Consider the following 17,191-nt stretch of genomic DNA (forward strand, 5'->3'; position numbering starts at 1 on the left):
ATAGAAACAACTTCACTTTTCTCATTTGTAAAAATGGGAAGTATATAAAGTTGCATGAATCAAATTATTTTGTCAATAAGTCTGCCAATAATCATTTATTAAACACAATGTGACAGGCAGGGTGCTAGAAGCTAGGAATAAAGAGAAATATAGAGAGAAAGTGAAATAATTTTTCCCTCAAGGCACATATGTTCTAATATGAAAAACATGTAAAAAAGTATGTCACATATAAGAAATATTTGGAGTAGATGAAAAGTAATCTCAGAGAAGAAAACATTAGCAACTGAACAGATCAAGAAAGAATTCCCACAGAAGGTGAGATTGGATCTGAGTCTTGAAGGAAATCACTGAATATAAGAGGTAAAAGTGAAGAGAGAGCATTCAAAGTTTGGGGGTAAGTCAGTACAAAGGCTTGGAGGTTGGGAATGTAGTTTTTTATGTGAGAAACCAGACTAGAGGAGATGGACCTATAGAATGTATGGGTGGAAGTGATGCATGAGAATATTTTGAAGGTAGGAAGAGATCTGCTTATAAAGAACTTTAAAGAAAAAAACACAGGACTTAGGGAACCACTAGAATTTATTGAGTTGAGAATGGAGGTATATGATGTGGTCAAATTGAATTTTTAGCATGTCACTTTGCAGCTGAGTGAAGAACAGATTGTAGTGATGAAATACTGGAAACAAGGAGACTAAATGAAAAGATTATGGCAATAAGTCTAGACCTGTGATGATAATGGTCTGAACCACAGAGGTGGTTTTATAAATGAAGAATTATATTGTGAGTATGAATTGACAATATATGGCAATAGATTGGATAAATAAGATTGAAGAGTTGATACTACTGAGGCTGTAACTGGGAGGAATGATGTTGCCTTTGAATATAGGAAATTTTTAAGAGAGGAGAAAGATAATGAGTTATGTGTTGGACATGATAAGTTTCCGGTGCCTATGGAACATTGGATTTGAGACATCTAAGAGTCAGGTGGTGATATGAGACTTGAATTTTCAGAGGTTGATACTGAAACTATGAGAACTGATGAGATAATCAAGAGGTAGTATAAAGTTAAAGGAGAAATATGCCCTGGGCATGGTGTGGGTAAAGAAACAGCAAAAGATGCTGAGAAAGAGAGGCCATACAAATAGGAAAAGTTTCAGAAAAATATAATATTACAAGAACTCAAAGGGGAAGAGATCTTGAATTATCACGTGATTGACAGTAGAAAAATTAAGAAAGATGAAGATTGAAAAAAGGCCATTTGATTTCGCAATTAAAGGATAACTGGAAATTTTTAACTAGAATAATTTCAATTAAATGTTGAATTCAGAAGCCAAATTGCCGAGTTCAGAAGTGAGTACAAAAAGAGGACAAAAGCAGAGAGTATTGATAGCTTCCTCAAGGAAAGTGTTGTAACTTTATTCAAATGCATTTTTTTTTATTTAATAGCCTTTTATTTACAGGTTATATGCATGGGTAACTTTACAGCATTAACAATTACCAAACCTCTTGTTCCAATTTTTCACCCCCTCCCCCAGATGGCAGGATGACCAGTAGATGTTAAATACATCAAATGCATTGTTAATAGTTTTACATGTATGTGAATATTTCATTTTAAAAAAAAATATGGTTCTATAATTCCATTAGGATAGAGATTTTCTTCTGGGAAAACTCCATGATTTTATAATCTTAGATAATTTCCCAGTACACCATGAATTTTAGCAACTTCATTATACCACATAGCAAGTGCATCTCAAAGGCAGAATTTGAATCCCAGTCTTCTTGACCCCAAGCCAGGACGCCATGCTGTTGCTTCAATCATTTGGACTTAAATGGCAGAGATAGAATTCAACCTGCCTGCTGTCTCTTAAGGCAAGCTTCTGAGAGAGCTGTACTTCAGCATAGTATTCTGACTCTATCTGCTCTCTTTTGGAAAGACTAGAAAAATTAAGCCTTTTTGTTTCTGGAGTATATGGCGTCAGGTTATAGACAAAGAACTTTTCTGTCATGGAAATAAATAATGCCAAGAGAGTAAAATTCAAGAAAGATTTCAACCCTATTTATTATTGTTACTGTTGGCTATTTGAGCAACGTAACTGGGGAGTCTTATCTTAAGAGAAAAATGAGAAAAATTCAAGATGAAAATTTGTTCTTTAGAATGATGGTAGAATTGGAAAAAGAAAAAGATGGGGGCAACATACAAATAATAATTTTATTTTTTTTTCCCTCAGGATCTAGCTCAGGATCAAAACTGAAAGGACCTGAACTAAGTTTAAAAGGCACACAACATGTCATTCAAGCAGACCAGACGTTATATCTTAAATGCAGGTGAGTAATGAGGTTGGTTTGGGATGCTGATTTAAGCAGATGCTGATTTTACTTCCCCCACCCCATGTTTAGTCATTCCCTGGTACCATTTTAAATTAGTCTCTTAGGGAGGAATGGTATATTGAGTGATTCCCCCCAGTATCCAAGAAAGGTAAATGTTGCTTCAAGACACCAATTCAGTTTAATTCCATTCAATCCAATTGAATAAATAGGCATTAAATGGCCTGCTATGTGCATAGAAAGCACTGTGCTAAGTGCTAAAGATACAAAGATGAAAAAGAAATAGTCTCTGACCTCAAAGAATTTATATCCTTTAGAAAGAAATAACATATAAAGTAGTGAGTAAATACTACATTGCCTTTTATATATTTATATATGTGCATATATATATATGCTTGTGTGTTTGTATACATACATATATATTTGATAAGTATAAATACATACAATTATATGTAAGCATATTGAAACTATACATACACATATTTATGTATGTATTTATATAGACACATGTAAATTAAATTTCAAAGGACCAAGAAGGGCCTCATGAAGGAGGTAACATCTGAGGTAAATCTTAAAGGGAGCTAGGAATCCCCAAAAGTAGAGGTAAACATTTCAGTCATAGGGTTCAGCCTGTCAAACACATGGAACAAAGATATAGTTGTTTGTGTATGAGGAACAACAAGAAGGGAAGTCTGGCTAGAATGTACCATGCATGAGAAAGAATACAGGCTAAAAAGAGGTTTGAACTACACTGTAATGAACAATGTTAAATGAGCAGTCTGCATTTTAGTCTAGCATCACTAAAGCTATTTCAGTGGGGGAGTGACATGGTCACCTTTGTGTTTTAAGAATATTGGAATGACTAGTGTGGAAATATGGTTAATATGATTGTACAGGTATAACCTCTATCAGATTGATTGCCATCATGGGGAGGAGGAGGATGGGAGAACAGGAGAAAGAAAAAATGGAAATTAAAATATTATAAAAGTAAATATTGAAAATTAATAAATAATTTTTTTAAAATATTGATTAGGCAGCTGTATATAGAAAAGATGGATTGACAAGGAGGGAGGCTAGAGGTTGAAGTCTAATCAGGAAGCTATGGCAGTAGTCCAGATCATGATAGCTTCATCAATTATGGTAGTTATATGAAAGAGAAGTGCACAGCTTCAAGAGATAATGGAGGTGGAATTGACATCTAGGCAACTGATTGAATATGAAGGATAAAAGAAAGTAAAGAATTGAGAATAACAGCAAGGTTGCGAATCTGCTTAGCTAAAAGGACAGTGGTACTCCTGACAAAAGTGAGAAAGCTAGAAAGAGGGGACTGGTTTGGAGAAAATGATAATGACCTTTGTTTTGGACATATTGAACTTGAGATATTCATTGGACATCCAGGGGAAGGAGATAATCAACAGGCAGTTTGTGAAGTAGAATTGGAGTTCACAGAGTAAAGGACTTGATATATTGAAAACAGCATCCTTGAAAACTGCTCAAAGAGCCAGAGAGTTGAAACAGAGCCCACTGCATACCTGCACATAAAACATTAGATATGGATGGTAATCCAGCAAAGAGACTGAGAAAGAGTTAAGAGGAGAAGTAGGAGAGAGTTATGCCATGAAAATCCATGGAGGGAAAGATGTCAAGGAAGAGGAGATGGTCAAGAAGGAGGTCTGAGAAGAGATCATTGTATCTGGCAATTAGGAAATAATTGATGACCTTGGATAGCAGTTTCAGTAAATTTTGAATATGGAAACCAGATTTCAAAGTGTTAAGGATTGGAAGATGAGGAAATGGAACAGAGAGATTTAAGATAATAGCTTGAGGAGATGGCATGATTAAAGGAAGATTATTTGAGTATAGGGGTGATTCATGCATGTTCCTAAGCAGCAGGGAAGGAACCAATAAAAAAAGATCTAAGGTCAGAGAGGGAGGAAATAATTAAAGGGGCAAATTCATAGGGAATATAGGAGGGGAAAGCATCAAGGATACAAGAAGAAGTGTTGGCTTTGGCATGAAGAGTTCAACTCTTTTTCTGTGATTGGAGAAAAAGAAAAAAGAATAGGGGATGGTTTGGGGGGATTTGAGCTGGAGAATTAGAAACATGAAGGAGTAACCAGGTGGTGTTTATTAATTTGATATAAAGCATGAGTCAGGATTCTCTGTAAAAAGAGAGAAAAGGAGAGGTATAAAGGGTTATGGAATGAAAAGGTTTGGGTTTGTCAGTTTTGAGTTGTTTGGTTATTTTTTTTTAATAACATAGACTAAGGACAAATCAACCTCCAAATCTCTTTGACTCCTTATTTTAAGCATTGTTTTTAAAAATGTATTGCTTTTGTGTGAAGAGGAAGATGTCTACAATTAGAGAGGACCCCAAAATAGCGGTCCAAATAAAAGAATGGTTGGGAACTGAGGCTGTGCCACAATACCCAGAGGTAATTGTTTTTTGTTTCCTTATCTTTGATTACAGGGGGGAAGTGGCCCATTCATGGTCTTTGCCTAAGACCGTGAGTAAAGAAAGCAAAAGGCTGAGCATCACCACATCTGTCTGTGGAAGGAACGGTAAACAGTTCTGCAGCACCCTGACTTTGAACAAGGCACAGGCCAACCACACGGGCTACTATAGCTGCAAATACTTATCCACACCTGTTTCAAAGAAAAAGAGAACAGAATCTACAATCTATATATTTATTAATGGTAAGAATTCCTCTTTCTAAGTATATCCCAACTGGCCACAAATTAAGCATATGTCTTTAGAAATGGCAATATTTCTAGTTGATGTGAATAAGATTAATTGCAATATTGGATATCATTGAAAGAAGAGCTCATTAAAGGATTAGGGAATGACGGAATCTATCTTTAACATTTCCCAAAGGCTAAATGATCTTTTTATGTGATTTTCTTGAGGCCCAAATTTGTCACTTAGAGTAAATAACCTCCAATATATGTTCATTCCTCTATTTGACCCAAAAACTATTATTTAGATATAATGCAAGTCTATTATCCATGCAAATTTTCTCCTTAACAACTTTGCCACTGTTTTTATTTTGGAAGCTTTAATATGGGGTGTTGTTTGCTCTTAATTTAACAATCATCTTGAATTTTCTGGCATATAATAAAATATATTCTATGTCACTGACTTTTAAATTGAGTGGTTAAGCATTAACTACTGAATTATCACAAAAAATAGCTTTGTAGATAGAAAGCTAAAAGAGGACCACTTTTTGTTGTTGTTCCTATTTTTCTTAGATTGCATTTTATTGACAGTGGGCAAATTTAATTGCATGATAGAGAGAAAAATCAAATAAATTAGAATATCAACTTTGTAGAGCCTGAAGAAGTACAAATTAACAAATTTGGGACCTGGAATTTGTCTTCTCAAAAGAGTATGGAAATTGAGTTGCTGTAATTTCATAGTTACTTACTTTTGGGGATGACTGATATACTCAGGGCCTTAAGTAATACTAAATAGAATACAAAGTTGTTAGTGACCTTCTATTAGAGGTCTCAAGCATAGAAGATTCTATCCCATGTGGATCCTATTCCTTATAAGCTAGCTTTGAAGAAGCACTGAGAAGTCAGTGGTACTTGACTAAAAAGGGATTTATATCTTTGATGGGATTCCCACTGATACATTACAAGGGAACACACCATCTTTGACCATTAGTACATTTATTTACAAGTTTTGTTAGCATTTTTCAGAGCTCCTTTCTTTGTGCAGCCCTTTTATTTTTCCTGAGATAGGATGGGGTTCCCACCTCAATTCTTTGACAATTATATTTGTAATGAGCATATTTACCCTATATTTGTATCTCTTTTCTTTCCATTTTTCAAAAAGAGAATTCAGAGTGGAAATTAATTAAAATGCTAGCCTAGAGTGGAAAACTTCAGTGAAAAAATGATTTTTGTGAGGGTTTTGAAAGATATGGAGGTGTGGGAAGAATAAGATGAAAGCTACAAAAAGCAAAGGATCTCATTGAAGGAAATTTGGGGAATTCAGAAGAGAGAAAAATGGTCTAATGGAATGAATGGGAACCAACAAGATTGCTGTGGTTGATGCTATGTAAGAAGCTTTTTCTTGGAAGGGCTAAAAAGAGATTGGAGTACCTTATTGCCCCCTAAAGATATTTGGGGGGCAATAATTTTATAATAAGAATAGGGAGGTAGTATAGAGGGCAGAGTTCCGGGCCTAGAGTTAGGAAGACTCATTCTCCTGAGTTCAAATCTGGCCTCAGGTACCTACTACCTGTGGGACTTGGACAGGTCACTTAACCCTATTTGCCTCAGTATCGTCATCTATAAAATGGGCTGGAAAACGGAAATGGCAAGCCACTTCAATATCTTTGCCAAGAAAACCCCAAATGGAGCTGTAAAGAGTTAGTACATGATTGAAAAATAACTGACAGTTTTATAGCAACTCACATTTTATAGCACGTCATGGTTTACAAAACATCTTCCTCATTCTGACCCTGTGAGATAGGCAGTTTAAGTTTTACTCTCTTTATTCTCTAAGAGACCAAAATTACAAATCAAAGAAGTTATATATCACTCATGGTCACATATTAGTAAGCTAGGATTCAAACCAAGCCTCTAGACACTGAAGTCACAAATCTTTCCACTGCATTATGGCTGCTGTTTATCTACTGTTGCTTTAATTTCCACTATGGTTATTCATGTTTTCCTTCAGTTATTTTTCTCTCTGATTTCTACACTGACATGCTCAAACTGTCTTAATGGCCAAATAGTTATTTGCGAAGTTGCTTGTATTTTGTGCATTTTTTCAATGGAACTAGCATCAGTGACCAACTTTGACTGGAAACTCTGTCTCATGATGTGGCATCATGAAGAAATATTCAGCCTTTTTTTCTTGTGATTGCTAAATCTTGCATGATGAAGCTGAAATCCAAAAGTAGAAAAATGGATGGAGAAGCTCTACAAATGATTGCAGTTACTTTGTCTCTGTCAGAGGAAAAGAGATGTGGAAGAAAAGGTATTTGACAAGATGTACAAGATACAGAATAAAAAAAAAAAAAGACGTTATCAAGAGAAGGAGATGAATGATTCAAAAAAAGTCGTAAGAACCTTTCATGGATTAGGGAAAGTCATACCATACTTTATATGCAGCCTTATATTCTTTATATGCAACGCCTACTCTCCAGGGTTGCTGAAGCAGGAAAGCCCTTCCCACACTTCCCTTATGAGGGAAGAGTTGAAATATTCTTTCTCTAAGACAAATTTCAGAGAACTTCCTTGTAAATATAGAAAGTATAGGTAAGTATATTACCTCATTTAGACACCCCTAGATAATAGAAGTTCTTTCCTCTATTCCTACTCCAGTTAACCCCAGCCAAATTTTTATGTTACATACACAATAGTTCCTGCCTACAACTCTGCCACAGTCTAACTTGTGGACTGGAGAACTGAAAGGAATATAAATTCCTTGTTTCACACTTGCCCTGCTTGGAAAATGACATATAAAACACTTTAAATCCTAGAGTATTTCATAAATGTCAGTTAGTTAAATTTTTTTGGTAATACTTTACCTATGTAATTTGTATTTGCATCACAGCATTTTTAATTGCATGTACTCCATGACCAAAATAACAGCTCCAGTATAATGAATGACTAGCATCTTGTATAACCTTCCCTCATCCAAGTGAAAATTTCTTCACAAACCATAACATAAAACATAGATCTTTGAAACTCAAAGTGAATTTTTAAAAATGTAAGATTTTGTCATATTAAACAAGATAATAAGCCATTCATGTTAGAATGGGACATTAGAATTAAAAGACAGCAAATCTGTAGCATGGAATATTGAACTGGAGTCATGGTGATCTTAATGTGACTTAGGATAAGTCATTTAACCACTCTGAGCCTCAATTTTGACATCCACAAAATGGGGTCAATAATTATTATTATTAATCAATAATGATTAATAATAATATTGATCTTTCAAACATTGTGAAGCCCCAATAAGCTTAATTGACTGAAGAAAACAATTCCAAATTTGTTTCCTAGGCTTCATAGGTACTACTTGAGCAATAGAAAGCAATGCTAGTCAAATCACAAGTTTGGATTCTGCTGGCAGTATATTTATTTTCTCCTACAGTACACTGCACATTTTCTTCCCAATGAATATTTGATTAGTTGATTAATTTGCCACTACATTTAGATTATTTCTTCTCTAGTAAAATATTTTTGACAAGGAAAATTAATTTTATGGGTTGTAATGATGTAGGAAATTTGTGTTTTCTTTCTCTTCAAGTAATCATTCTCTATTACTCTTCCCTTAAATTGTTTTATCTCTGAATGTGAATGTATCAAAGCATTTTCATAGCAGGTTAGATATTTATACAATAGCTTAACTTAAGTTTGAAATGGTACTGTCTGCACTGAAACTAACAGAAACTATGGGAAAATAAGGAAAAATTTTGTAGTCAGCAAAGATTGAGGGGAATCCTAATCATTAAGAATAGCGGGCTTTAACTACAGACAAGTTCATGGTTTTTCTCTATGAGACCATGGTTTAAAACATCTTATTTTTTTTCTTCTCATAAGTAAGATGAAATTGTTCTTTTCTTAAAAGTCTGTCAATTTCTTTTTTACTTTCTTGTTTGCATTGCAGGGGGTGGAACACAACAAATTCAAGAAATGGAAATTTTTATGTTATCTCTTGTTTTAGTCAATTTCCCATTAGCTCCACACAGATAAGCTGTGTGCTTCTTTCCTCTGTTGGAGAATGTCACAAATGAAGGAAAAGTGGGTACTCTATTTATACAGTGAGTAGATAGTTGTTGATCTTTATATAGGAAAATACCACCAACTGAGGGTATTTAACTAGGAAATCCCCTACGGAAGGATGCTCAGAGTTCATTTGCATGCCTTTATTCAGGATTAGGTGGGAATGGAAAGTATCCCTTCTCTATCAGGATGCCTATGTAGCTTTAGCTATTTTGTGACTTTTTGAAATACACCCACGTATTTCCCAGAGATGTGCTTTTCTCAAAGTAGGTTTAATTTAAGGAAAAACACAAGTGAAGTCTAATCTGTTGTAATCTCTTCAATTTATGACATCATAAAATCAATCAACCTATCAATCAGCAAATGTTTGCTGTGTCTCTATTTTATGCAAGGCAATGTGCTCCACAAAGAGCATTCATTATTATAGAGCCTAATGAGAAACTTAAAAGGCAACTATCAAGTTGTAGAATCCTAGCTATAAGAAAAAACTGTATATAATGAATTTTATGAGGTTATAGAAATTCACAGATTTAATGGATGACATGCACCCACATCTATATAAAGGATACACACATTTGTTGTGTATATATACATACATACACACACATATATATATTCATACATACACATTTGTGTATGTATATGTGTACCTCTCTTTCTCTCCCTCTCTGTTTGTCTGTCTGTCTCTCTTTGTCTAACTGCTGCCTGAGGTACTCCATAAATGCATGCCTATTACAAATTAAGAGAGTTTAGCTTGTGAATTTTATAATATGAATGTGACATTGCAAAGTAATGCTCATAGAAACTCAGCACTTTTATAGTACCATATTATGGAACCAATGCAATCTCCTATGGAACCAATGCAATCTCCTATGGAACTTGAAAGTTGAATGAACAGTGCCCTATATTCTCATGGAAGTCAGTTTAGCTTGGTGGATAGAGATGTTTTCAAGATCTGGGTTCAAGTTCTTCCTTGAACTTGAACATACTAACAAAATCACCAAGGGCAGATCACTTAAGCTCTCCGTAGCTCTCAGTACTCCAGGCAACTCAGAACAATGAATGATTTTTTCCTACGATGTGGTGGACATTGTCTACTCCATAAATACTGATTTGCTGATTGATTTGTTAAAGCATTATGATTATAGATAAGGGTAGAAATGAAAAGAATAAGCAAATTTGCACATTGACTGTGAGAAACCTTGTGGTTTTAATATTCTTTTCCTCCTTAGTGAGCTGAAGGGCACTTACCATATGTAAATATGCACAGGATCAAAACTATTCATTCAGAGCTGAAAAGGAGGTGTTAATGTTTTGGCTTGTTTGGCTGACCTGTCAGACACACTGCATTATGCAATGTTATTAATGCAGTTGGGCAGGGAGAACTTTGCATGACTGAAAGGACTCCCAAAGCCTCTAGAAATTTTCAACAGTGTCATTGTTTTGTGAAGAGAAACTTTGAAGTGAAAACATTGGTTTTATTCATGGGAAATTCCTTAGGAAAAACATGCTGAAAAAGTTTACATTTTGTGGGAAGAAAAAAATTAACACACACACACACACACACACACACACACACACACACACCCTCTCCAAACTTGTAGCCTCAATAGTTAGATGAATTTCTTGTAATTGGGTTACCTAATTCTGCCTCATTGTTTCCTCTTTGCAGTCAATTTCTAAAGTTTATGCATTAACCCTCCCCCCATATTTTCAAACATTCATTTTCTTTCTGTTAGTCTTCTTTTCATAGTTGTCCCAAATTGTTCATTTCAGCTATTTCCTTCACTCTTTGCTCTTCTTTCCTGATTTCTGGAATGTTTTTCTCCCAACTTTTTCAGTGAGAACAAATTTCCAAATTGTCAGCTATGCTATTGTCCAAGATCACCCACTCTCTACTAACCACTAAATTGAATGAGAAACAAATTTGTGAATTTACCTGTGGATAAGAAAGAAGTTTAAGTTGTTTGAAAAATTTTTTTGCTAAGTTTCTCTTCTCTGAGAAGGCTGGTCTCTGCTTCAGAAGTTTAGAGGAACTGGGCATGCAATAGAACATGCATGTCTGTAATGGCAGTAGTGGACAGAATGAATCAGAATGTGTAAAGTTCAACCTCTGGTAGTCCAAGAACTGAGAATTTTCTGGTCCCTGAAAATTGTACACAATTTAAATTCAGAAAAGAAAAAATACATATTTACTCCTCTGAAATTTTACAGTTTTCTGGGAGCAACCTGATCAGTTTCCCTCATCCAGCAGGACAATACCAAGAAATGGAAAGTTCAATCAAATGCCAAATAGTATCCAACTGGAGCCAAAAGAACAGAAGAAGCATTATTGACCGAGGAAAAAGAGCTCTAAATTTGGGGTCAGAAGACTTGGATTTAAATTATGGATCTGACAGTGGTTACTTTTTGTGACCTTTGATAAGATGTCATTTCACCACTTTTCTGCTTAATTGAGGGGAGAGGGACGAATGAGATAGCTAAAGCTTCCTATCTTCTCTCAGTCTCTTCAGTCCTTGCCTCAGACTTTTGTGTTCACATAGCTCATTCCTAGAATTTCATTGTAAGTATTTTTTTTGGGTCCCTGCCAGATCTTCTGGCCATCCCCTAATAGAGGGAAAGGACTTAATGGCACTCCCAGAGCTCCATTCTGCCAATTTTGAGTGTGCCAACCTAACAAGCCAACATTGATAATTCATGTTACTTACACTATAGTTATATACCACATGTCACTTAATGTACCTCATATAAATGTTGATACTAAATGAATGGAACATAGTGCTAAAATAGCCACACAAAGTGAATTTTGGAAAGGTTATTTACAGGAGATTGAGGTATAATCTTTGAATTCTGAACACAGGAATGGAGTCTAAATGAAGGAAAATGAAGTGTATTATTTCTCCCCCGCTCCTTGTCATGTAAGATGATTCCAGATGGGAAATGTGAAAAATATAGATACTTTTATCCCTTATTTTATAAATACTTTATATAAAAGTATAAAATATTTATAAAAGTCTGAAGTACAAAAATATCTTGAAGTGTTTATGAATAAAATAAATGGGGAAATTTGTCCAAAATTGTGAAGGAAAAATGTGAAGGAAAGAGAAATGCTTTAAAATTGAGAAAAAATGTTATAAATTTCTGATACTTCATAACTTTCTTTTGGGCAAAAAGTAATCTGGCAGGGAAACAGAATATCCTTCCTACTTAAAGATGAAAAGGCATTGTACTGGTTATTTGGTAATCATTGTAGCTAATCATTGGTTCTACTCACAATCAATACCAACAAAGAGCAAAAGGTATTCATTAACATACATTTATTGATTATTCATTAACATACATTTACATTTACTGATGAAGACTAAAAGGCTTCAGGGAATATGAAAATGATCTAGTAAAGAGGTCTCTGCCCTTCAGGAGAAATGTACAGTCTAGTAGGGGAGATAAGATGTGCACACATGTAGCCACAATAACAAGTGTAAGGCAACACTTGTTGCCATTAGGGATGCTGAGTAGTGCAAAGTGCTGAAGGGATTCAAAGAAGGAAATGATTATTTCAGTGGTTGCTTCTGTGATCTTATGATCTAGTCCAAGCTTCTCATTTTGCAGCTGAGGAAGCTGAGTTCCAAAGAAGTGGAGTAATATATTCACTGTCAATGATAGCAAGTGACAATACTGAAATATGAATAATAGAAGAGGTTTAAGTGAAACCAAGATTGATTGGTAAAAATTTCACAGAGAAGACTGCATTTAAATTTAGCTTTAAAGGACTTTTATAGTTTACTATAGGAGAAGGATAATCTAAGCAAAATGAGAGACATAAAAAAAGAGATGGAGATAGTTAAACAGTGCATGTTCAGGAGATAGTGAATACAGTAGTTTGCCTATAAGATCAGGTCTATGTGGGGGAGAAATGAGAGATAAGACTGGGAAAGTAAGGGAGAATGTTAAATTGTGAAAATTTTGAAATCTAAAAAGAGGCAGAAAAACTGATGCAGCAGAAAATGAGGAATTTTGGGATCCATTGTAGCTTCTTGAGTTAGGTAGTGATAATAGTGAAAACTTCTGGGATATTAATATAGCATTGTAAGTACTACATGATAGCATGCAATAATAAGGACTTGAAGTAGGATATTGATACTCTGATTAAAAAGGAAAGGACAAATTTAAGATATTGCATAAAAGAATTTATATTGATATATTTATGTACTTATATACATGTACATGTATATATTATATTTTTATTTTATATATATATGAAAACAAAGATACCATAACATTGCTTCAAAAAATATAGGTGTTGGCCATATAGTTTTTCCATATTACACATATGTAAAGATTATGTTATGTTTACTGACTGCTGTGTTTTCCTAAGTTGTTCTCTGTCTGTACAGAATTGAAACTCAAAGATCTGGGTTCAAATTTCAATTCCACTGCTCTCTTGTCATCTCTGAGCCTCAGTTTGTCATCTGTAAAATGTTGGGATTGGATCAGTGAACCTCTCCAGTTCTAAATGTTGTGCTTTTTAGATCCCAAGAGCATTTGTTCAACATCAGCTTAATTCTTTCTGGTAGACACTATTCATATCAACTGTTTGAGACTTGGCCATGTGGCAGGTCACTCTGCCATTGTTTTAGTTGTTATTCTCTAGATTATGAGTTTCATTAAACTTAAAATAGTATCTTACTGTGTCTTTTTGGAGTATGTCTTTGATATACTCCTAGAATCACTCACTGTCATGTAATTTTTGGGTTATATTCCTAACATCTATGCTAAATATATGTTCAAACCCCTGAGACTATGTCATTATTCTTCTGTGTTGACACCGCTATAGATATTAACTCAAGAGTTAGGAGTTCTAGATGAGAGAAATAATTATTAGTAACCAATTACTAAAGGAAGGGGGAAGAATCTGGGTTATTTTTCTCGTTTGTTTGTTTTAATTTCCTCATTTAGTTACCAGGTCAAGCAGCCTCTGAAGGGCAGAGCTAATAATGAAATTGCGTTCAATCTTGGGACCCCACTCAATTGGGAAAGCTCAGTTCTGATTAAAGGGTATACCATCTTATCTAGGTGGAATTTTTATTGTAACCCCACAAACCCAGTAAGATCTGCTAGAGCTTTTGTTCTATGGGACTAGTTTTAATGTCAACTATACTGCCAATGACACAATAAACAGTTTGTATTTAAACAGAGTATCCCAAAAGTCTTTGTGCAATTTTAGGCTACTAAAGCCCAATTATTTAAAGTTAATATTTGCTTAATACTTAATTTTGCTTAATACATAATATTTATTATTAAAGCTTAAAACTGAACAAAGACTTCTGGGACATCCTGCAGACACCTATTGGGGTTCTAACTTGATTTTTGCAACAATTCTGTGAAGTAGATATGCAAATATGCTCATTTTACTAGTATAGAAACTGAAACTGAGAGAGGAGAATTGTCTTATTCCGAGATTACATAGCTGAACTAGTTAGAATCAGGAGTCAGCTGCTGGTCCTCTGACTCAAAAGCCAATAATACTCTTTCCATTATATCATGCTGCCTTGGGTGTTCTAGATTCCTCCCTATGCTAATCACTCTCTACTTGATGTGTTCAAACTTGTTAATATAATTTTAAACTGTGGTGCCCAGAATGGAACACAATGCTTCAGATGTGGTCTGACCAGTCCCAAATGCAATGGAAATATTACCTTCTTTGTTCCAAGCACATACTTTTTATAAATACAGCTCAAGATTGCATTAAACTTTTTGGCAGCTCCCTCATACTATCAATGAACTTGCAAGTCAATGAAAAGTTCTATGTCTTTTTCATAAAGACTGCTGTATTGTCATTTCTCCCCTGTGCCATACTTATATAGTTCATTTGTTTAAACTTAAAACATGAGATTTTATATTTGCCTTTTTTTCACATTTAATTTTCTTAGTTAAGGCATACAACCAACTAAGAATATTTTGGATCCTGCTTCTCTAGTCAAGGAAATCTACAGATTTCCTCAACATACTCCTTTTATTTTCATCCAGGTTGCTGCTGATGCACATTGAATACAACAGAAATAAGAGCATGCCATGCCATGCCATGCAAGGCAGTTTTTCTCTTCTATGTTGATATTAATCCATTAAATACTTTGGGTCTAATCATTCAACAAACCACCAACACATCAAACTGTAATAGAATCTGGTCCAAATGTCTCAATCTTTTCCATAGGGAAATCATGAAACACTTCTACTTCAGCCACTAGTGAGTAATGAACACAATGGCAACATGGATATACCATATACTTCATTGGGATTGGGGTGTGCAAGTAGAAAATTGGATTTTGCTTTATTTTTGTGTGTCCTACTTTTCCCACTGTTCTTGAAAATAGGAGCTAAGAGCTCTTTGGAGCATGCATATAATATATAACAAAGCTTCTTAAGCTATAGGTTGTGATGATGAAATCATGATTTATTATCAGTAAATGTTTGATATGAATATCTATTTTATATTCCTATGTACCCAGGGTAGCATAAAAAATTTCTTTGATGAAAAGAAGTCACGAGTGAAAAAAGTTTAAGAAGCCTTGTGCATAGAATGTATATAGAATGTCTTGGAGACCATGGTTGCATTATAAATATTGTTGACCAAATAGAGAATTCTTCTCCAATTAAGAAGCAAATATATTACTTTAGAAAGATATCTTTGCAACCCTGTTCATCAGTTTTTGTTTATTATATTGAAATAGGTACAGAATAGCTTTTATTATATGTATATTAGAGAGTAGAAGAGTGCTGAAATGTGTAGTAATAGCTACCAATACCAATAGAATTCAGAGAAAAGCGAGAATAGTGTGTTCAAAAGTGGTTGAAGGTGTTAAGAGAGAGGATTTAAAGAGGAGGTAGGATATTCCAAGTGGAAGGGACAACATGGACAAGAACCTATAGAACATGGCTGGTGAAAACATCAGAGAGGAGGTTAGCCTCAGTGGAATATTAAGAAGTAGTAGATATTTGACAAGTTAAGGTGGGATTAGAAAACAAAGGCTTTCAAAGTCAGACAGAGAAGTTGATGTGGTAGGAAATGAGAAAAAAAGAATCATATTAGTTTATGGAAGGAAGGAAAAGAGAAAGGAAGGAGGAAGGAAGAGAGAAAGAATGAAAGAAAAAAGAGGAAGGAAGAAAGCAAACTATATACACACATATAAACAAATATAGTTGTCACTCAGTCACTTACTAATTGTGTAACACTGGGCAAAGATATTTAACTCTGTTTACTTCAGTTGCCTCATCTATAAAATGAGCTAGAGAAGGAAATGGCAAACTCCTTCAGAATTTCTGCCAAAAAAACTCTAAATGAGGTCATATCAGACATGACATAACTGAAAGAACTGAACAATATTTTGTTTACCATAGTTGTTGTATTGTGTCCTTACAAGAATTCAGATCTTTCTTTCAAGAAACTTTTTGCAAAAACCAACCTTCCTATTTTTGCCCTTGATCCTTTCCTGTTGCCTACAACCATGCCTTGTTCTTCTCCACCCTTAAAACAAACAAAATAAAATAAAATAAAATAAAATTTGGCACCAACATCCCCTTAAACAATTCTCCTATATTTCTCCTTTCTTTGAAGCCAAATATTTAGAAAATTATCCTACAGTTGTTTCATCTTTCACTTCTCACAATTCTCAACACCTTTGCAATCTGACTTTTAGTCCCACTAACTGAACCTGCCCTCTGCCAGATTAGCAGTGGTTCTTAATTGCTTATTTCAATGACTTTTCCTAGTCTTCATCCTTTCTGACATCCCTACAATTCCCTACAATTTAGAATTTAGAAGACTACCTTCTCCTAAGCTCTGGGTTTTCATGACACTACTTGCTCCTGGTTCTTCTACCCATCTCACCTTTGCTTTGTCATCACGCACGCCAGTCTCTCTGTGTTTGGTTATTGCCTGTGGTTCCCTAAGAGCCTTCTTTCTTTTCTTTGCATGTTTTCTTTCTTAGCTATCTAATCAGGGACTTGGGATTGAATTATCAGTGCATATAACTGCCATCTCTCTTCTGAGCTTTAGACCTCCATTTCCAGTTGTTTACTGAACAGTTTCCTCTGGGTATTCTCTAGGTAGTGGTTCAAACAAAAC

General features: G+C 34.7%; 1 protein-coding gene across 1 annotated transcript in view; it reads left to right on the forward strand.

Moving 5' to 3' along the window:
* FLT1 (fms related receptor tyrosine kinase 1) overlaps positions 1 to 17,191 on the forward strand; it is a 172,510-nt gene that overhangs the window by 21,102 nt on the left and 134,217 nt on the right. The window contains exons 2-3 of the mRNA XM_023499591.2: positions 2,229 to 2,325; positions 4,796 to 5,022. Of these exons, the coding sequence (XP_023355359.1) occupies positions 2,229 to 2,325; positions 4,796 to 5,022 (324 nt within the window). The remainder of the gene's footprint in view (positions 1 to 2,228; positions 2,326 to 4,795; positions 5,023 to 17,191) is intronic.

Source organism: Sarcophilus harrisii, chromosome 3, assembly GCF_902635505.1.
Source record: "Sarcophilus harrisii chromosome 3, mSarHar1.11, whole genome shotgun sequence".
NCBI lineage: Eukaryota > Metazoa > Chordata > Mammalia > Dasyuromorphia > Dasyuridae > Sarcophilus > Sarcophilus harrisii.